Below are 6005 nucleotides of genomic sequence, written 5' to 3'. Positions count from 1 at the left end.
CCCCCATATTTCCCTACAGACAATAATGTACCCCCTACTGAAAATGATAAGGATATTAGAAGTCACTGAGTGGTTCTGTGACCATATAAAGGCACAAGGCTGCAGGCTGTGTTATACAGGGAACTCTGAGTATCACTCATGTATTATAAGAGAAAATGTACCCCCCTACTGTAAATGATAAGGATATTAGAAGTCACTGAGGGGTTGTTCTGTGACCATATAAAGGCACAAGGCTACAGGCTGAGTTATACAGGGAACTCTTGAGTATCACTCATGTATTATAAGGGATAATGTACCCCCTACTGTAAATGATAAGGATATTAGAAGTCACTGAGGGGTTGTTCTGTGACCATATAAAGGCACAAGGCTACAGGCTGAGTTATACAGGGAACTCTTGAGTATCACTCATGTATTATAAGGGATAATGTACCTCCTACTGTAAATGGTAAGGATATATATATATATATACAGAAAAGGTGAAAGCTAATAGAGACCCTTTAAGGTGAGTGGGTGTTGCCATACTGCTGTATTGGAGTCTTGGAGTAGACAGTAGAACTTCCTATTCTCTCCGCACTGCAGATTCAGTTCTATGTTTTATTTCCTGCCCAGACAATACCGGAGCGGGTTCCTATAAGAAAGTTCTATTTGCCTCGTTGCACACAGGCCGGGCAGGAGAACACAGTGTGGGAGCCGCTCCACTCATTTATGAGGCAAAAGAAAATAAATCCCATGGTTTCCCAGGACTTCAGTACATCTGTGTTGGCTCCATATGTGACTTCTCCCCAAGCTCCACTCATAAGTGTACCTACAGTCACCACTTTGTGTAAAGTTACTCACACTGCTCCTCTGAGCACCTCTGCAATGTATAATATTCTTTGACATTAGCAGTTTTACACTGCCATTATCACGACTGTGTAACTGGAGCTTCACATACTATTCTGTATAAACAATGGGTGGGGGGCAGGCCCGGACTGGCAATCTGTGGGTTCTGGCAAATGCCAGAGGGGCTATGATAAGGTGCCATAGAAAGTCACTATTTAGTGGGCTGGTGGGGGCTGCTTGGGAGTCTATGTACCTGAAATACCAGGGCCTATTTTAATTCTCAGTCCAGACCTGGTGCAGGGAAGTCTAGAAGTTCATCTTACTGATGCAGGAAGCATCCTCTGCTTTGTTCCATTGCATTGAGATTAAAGGGGAAATATATCCCTGTTTATAACACACATCCTTTTCTGACCTATATTATTTTCACAGAGATAGTTGATACCTCTGATTAGGAGCATACTGATTTGAAGGGGCCATAGCCCCACCTCTTTGTCAGCAGAGACATCACCTTTTTGAATATTAAAGTGATAGATTCTGGGTCTTCTTGTTCCTCTGCTTTCCAGAGAAAACTATGCACCGCCTACTATGAAAAGAGGATAGTGAAGAGTGACTTCAAGTTCCAGAATTCATAACTTCAAATCCATGGTGGTGGGGTCCCTTTAAGGGCAGGGGCACACGGGCAGATTCGGTGAGATTTAGTCGCCAGCGACCAATCGCCTCTTCTGTGGGACGACAATCTCCCCAAACTGCATTCCCCCTGTTATAATGAGAAAACGCCAGAGAAATGGCACTTGCGTCGCTTTGATTTCTAGGTCCGATCCGTGGGCTGCTGCCGCCTGAGGCAGCAACCCCGACGCTGCCCCCTCTCCCGCTTCGCACTTATAAGTTTAGTGTCGGAGCAAAAGGGGCGGTATCGCTAGTGCAACGAGCGCGTACTGCGCTTTCTGCACTAGCAGAGCCGAATTTCCGGTTTAAAAAACGGAAATTCGGCTCTTAAAGTTACAGGAGGTGGCTTTTTGCCGCCCCTTGTAACTGGCTGTTCACTGCCGCCTGAGGCAAGGTGCTCATCTTGCCTAATGGCAGGAACAGCCCTGTCGATTTCCAAAGTTGCCTCACGAGGAAACTTCAGGCGACTTTCGAAGTGCCACGAGTGCATTGGCGCAGGCGATTGTCGCCTGAAGAAGAGTCAATTGGTCTACAGGCGACTAAATCTGCCCGTGTGCCCCTGCCCTAAGGGGTAGTATCGAGCAGAGAAGCAGAAGGAGACACTTCCTGCATCAGTAATTTAAGATTCTTTCTGGCCACCATCCAGACAGAACAGTAGGGGGTCTTCTGCTATACATTTGTGATATTGGCAGTGTTAAACTGCTAATACTAAGAACAGACGCACGCAAAAAAAATGCAAAATTGCATAAAAGAGCCATTTCAGCTGTTTACAAGGTTGGAGGGTAATAATTACATCTGCAGCCATTAATGGAGCTATGAATGCAGGCTGAGCAGCCGGGACCTCTCCCAGGAGGGCCCCAAAGGGGGTGAGGCCTGGGTAGTTCTGCCCCTGGCTGCATCTCTTAAAAAACTGGAATTTGGATTCGGTTCGGCCGGGCAGAAGGATTCGGCCGAATCCAGCTGAAAAAGGCCGAATCCCGAACCGAATCCTGGATTCAGTGCATCCCTAGTTTTATGCAATATTTTTAACCCTCCCCCCCCCCACAGGATTTATAAAAGAAGAACATTTTAAAAAATCATTCGCCTTCTCACTATTTTTATTGATATTTTCAGATTTTTTTTTACAGAAATAAGAGGCGCTTGGCGGTCAGGCCACCCGCCTCTCCAGTCGTTTATAAAACAGATGTCGGCTCATAGAAAAAGAACATCAGACAGTAGCAAAATATCACAGTACGTCAGCAGAATGAGGATAGAAACAAGGATTTACAGTTACAAAATGTTCTGAACAGTTAAGCCCCGCCCTTCCAATAGTGTGCCAGTGGCATGGGAGGAGCTCTGCTTATTAAGGCCCAGCTTTGCAATGAGGAAGGGGGCAGACCAACCCATTATGGGGGGTGGGGGGTGGCCGGCACTAGGGTTGGACCCAATGAATACACATTGATTTGCAAAATTAAGTGGTTCGGTGGCTGACTCCATGTGAGGCTGAAGGGAATCATACTGAATTAAAGGGCAAATGAAGCCCACATAGTAACAAACCCTCTGCTTCAAGGAGCAGAGCAACCCAGTGGGGAGCCCGGAAGGTAACCGGGAAGCAATCAGGCTACTGGCCTATGGAGTCAAGCCTATAATGGGATTTCTATGGATCCAGAAGCAAAAGCATTTCGCTTTTCTAAATCCCATTTTTCGTTTGGGTTGTAAAATAGGTAAATCCATCCTTTAGTCCATTTTCTCGTTGCAGAAGAAATAGAATTGGCGATAAAATGTAGGTAATGGTGTCACCATGGTCCCCTTGCCTTTGGAACATTCACTGAAACCTTAGTGGGCCGACTGTGCGCAGTGCTGGGATTGCCCTCATTGGATGCTGGCCCGGCTCCATCTGCCTCTCGGATTTAAGGCACAGAGGACATCCCTCGTAATGCGCCCACTGGTGAGACGCAATGTGCAAAATAGTGCAAGCCCCTCCCACTCGGGCACCGGCCTATGGCATTAACTCGGACGAGACCTGCATAAGCGTCTTGTTCACACGTGCAAAAGAAATTGTCGCTGCTGGAAACCAGATTCATATATTAGGGACGTCCAATGGGCACCCCTTTGTTTTTAAACTCCTCCTTGGATGCCCCTTTTCCCCCTCTAAAGTGGCACCCGATTCCAACTCGCAGTTCTGTAGAGGGATACTTTATCATGAGCGCAATGACAACCTAATTGCAGTCCCGGGATGCAAAATTTTAAGTAAATCAGTAGTCGTGTGGGTAAGTGCACCTTCCCAGGATGCATCTCTGCAGCCCTTTGGGCTAAAGGAAATTATTTTCTCCCGCTATTGCGCCAGCAACACGCTCTTTCCCCCTTCCCTATTTAATGCAACTGTCAGATTTGAGGAACAAAATTGGGCACCATAGGAACCCCCCTAACAAGCATTTCACATTGACAATTGCAACAAAATCCAACAATATGTCAAGAGCATTAGATAAAAGACTGTCACTTCTCCCCCCTGTGGCAGGAATAAACTGTTCGAAATGCCATTAGATTGCAAGCTCTTGAGAGCAGGACCCTTGAATCCTCTGTTTTGTTCAGTTGATCACCAGTCCCTTGTTGGTTATTGTGAAGGGCTTGTTCCTGTCACTAGGTGGGGCCCTTTTCCATCATAAATTCAAGAGATAAAATATGATTATAAGTAGTTGTTTTGAGGCTGCAGACGGTGAGCAAATAGCACAACAAGCAAAGAATAAACCCCGACGTTGTGCTGCAGAACATTCCAGGCAGGGAAAAGGATTGTCTTTTATTTTAAGTTCCTGTTTCTCCTTATGGGAGATGGGAGGCGGGTGGGGGGGGATGTGAAGACCCAGAAAGTTTGGCACCAACTCTTCTCTCTGCAGTCTTTGCTTTTACTGAATCCCTCGGAACAGGCACATGGCAAACACCATCGACAGGAGCTGCGGGACAGAGGCGAAATGAGTCAATCGTGAGTCAAGGACTGGCCTACAGGGGGCGACTCATCTTCCAACTGGACACATTGTAATTATTAATCGACAGCTTGATAATATTGATAGCTGGATCTTTAAATTTAATCTTGACTAGTTACCAGGGTTGCCACCTTTTCTGGAAAAAAAAAATACCGGCCTTCCTATATATTTATGTTTTTTCCCTATTAATAACATTGGGATAAACCATAATTTTTACCGGCCAGGTGGCAACCCTACTAGTTACCCATAGCAACCAATCATCATTCTGCTGTCCCGTGCCTTACTGCAGTTAACCCATCAGGTCTAATAAGTGATTGGGTTATGAGAACACGGGGCTAATTTGCAGTACCCCCTGGCAACCAATCAAACCGTTGCATTCGTACTTGCAGCTGGCTTTAAAAAGCCAATCACTGATTGGCTGCTATGGTGCCCAGTGATGATAAACGAGCCCCATTGTTACGTCATTGGATTTTTTTTGGTGGAGTTCTTACCTCTATGGCTAATACCCCAATTGCCAGGGCCCCTGCGAGATACACGTACGGCTCCACGGAGTTCAGTATCACTGAGTAGCAGCCCTGAATAAAGGCAATACAAGGGAATATATGTTAGTTATGGCTCCCATTAACTGGCAGGGGAACACTGAGAGTTCCAGTTCAGCAACAGAATAACAGAAATAAAGTAAAACTTGTAGTCCATCTCTTACTATGGCAGATTAGAATGTGATTGGTGCTAATAATAACCGTGATACCTGTCGGTTCTGATAGTCCTCTCTGTCCAGCAGGCAATCCCTCCTGCTGATGACTTTCCCAGCTTTGGACTGGACCTCCCTCCGGCAGCAAGCCTCCGGCACGGCGTCGTATGGGTGCAAGGCCCTAAAGCGAAGGGCGTCGTTGAAGTCATCCGGTCCATTTACACCGCAGCATCCGAACTGCAAGGGACCAATAGAATGGTTGCTGTGTTTAATTGCACCGGGGCAATTTTTGCACCTTTTATTACCTCTGTTGGAAAGGGAATAGAACTCTGGCCACTAGAGGGAGCTATTGCTCCAAAAAGCCCTTTCATGGCCCTTAAATATTAATGCTAATATTAACCCCTTTCTGGAGTTCAATCAGCCCTTTGGGGTGATTCTTAATGGAACAATGACCAATGGGCCTAGAATTTATTTATATATATATATATATATATATATATATATATATATATATATATATATATATATATATGGGAGCTGCCATACTTACAGTAATCATGATGGAGTTCCATGTGGAGGAGAAGACCTCAGTGCTGTTGTCGCCATGATAATGCCTCTTCACCTCCCTTGCAAAGAAGTCTTTAGACAGCTGGGAGAGAGAGTGCAAAGTCAGGACAAAAGACTGGAGAAAACCAAAGCTGTTGGGATCCGTTATCCAGCTTTCCGGATAATGGATCCCATACCTGTATAAGGGGAATACATGGACGGCAGACGTTACATATAACCAGAGATGTTTCCCACTGAAGAAGACTCGAGAAAACCAGAGCTGCTGGGATCCGTTATCCAGGTTTCCGGATAATGGATCC

The 6005-nt window shown here is 45.8% G+C and overlaps 1 protein-coding gene across 2 annotated transcripts in view; it reads right to left on the bottom strand.

Annotated features, from left to right (window-relative positions):
* Positions 1 to 2567: 2567 nt before the first annotated feature.
* tspan18.S (tetraspanin 18 S homeolog) overlaps positions 2568 to 6005 on the bottom strand; it is a 53060-nt gene continuing 49622 nt past the window's right edge. For both annotated transcript variants that reach the window (NM_001089117.1, XM_041591244.1), the window contains 4 exon segments: positions 2568 to 4418; positions 4940 to 5023; positions 5197 to 5376; positions 5690 to 5788. In NM_001089117.1, the coding sequence (NP_001082586.1) occupies positions 4371 to 4418; positions 4940 to 5023; positions 5197 to 5376; positions 5690 to 5788 (411 nt within the window). In that variant the 3' untranslated portion in view covers positions 2568 to 4370.

The sequence above is a fragment of the Xenopus laevis genome, chromosome 4S, assembly GCF_017654675.1.
Source record: "Xenopus laevis strain J_2021 chromosome 4S, Xenopus_laevis_v10.1, whole genome shotgun sequence".
Lineage (NCBI taxonomy): Eukaryota > Metazoa > Chordata > Amphibia > Anura > Pipidae > Xenopus > Xenopus laevis.
Note: the sequence above shows the minus strand (reverse complement) of the source record. Positions and strands in the feature narration are given on the sequence as shown.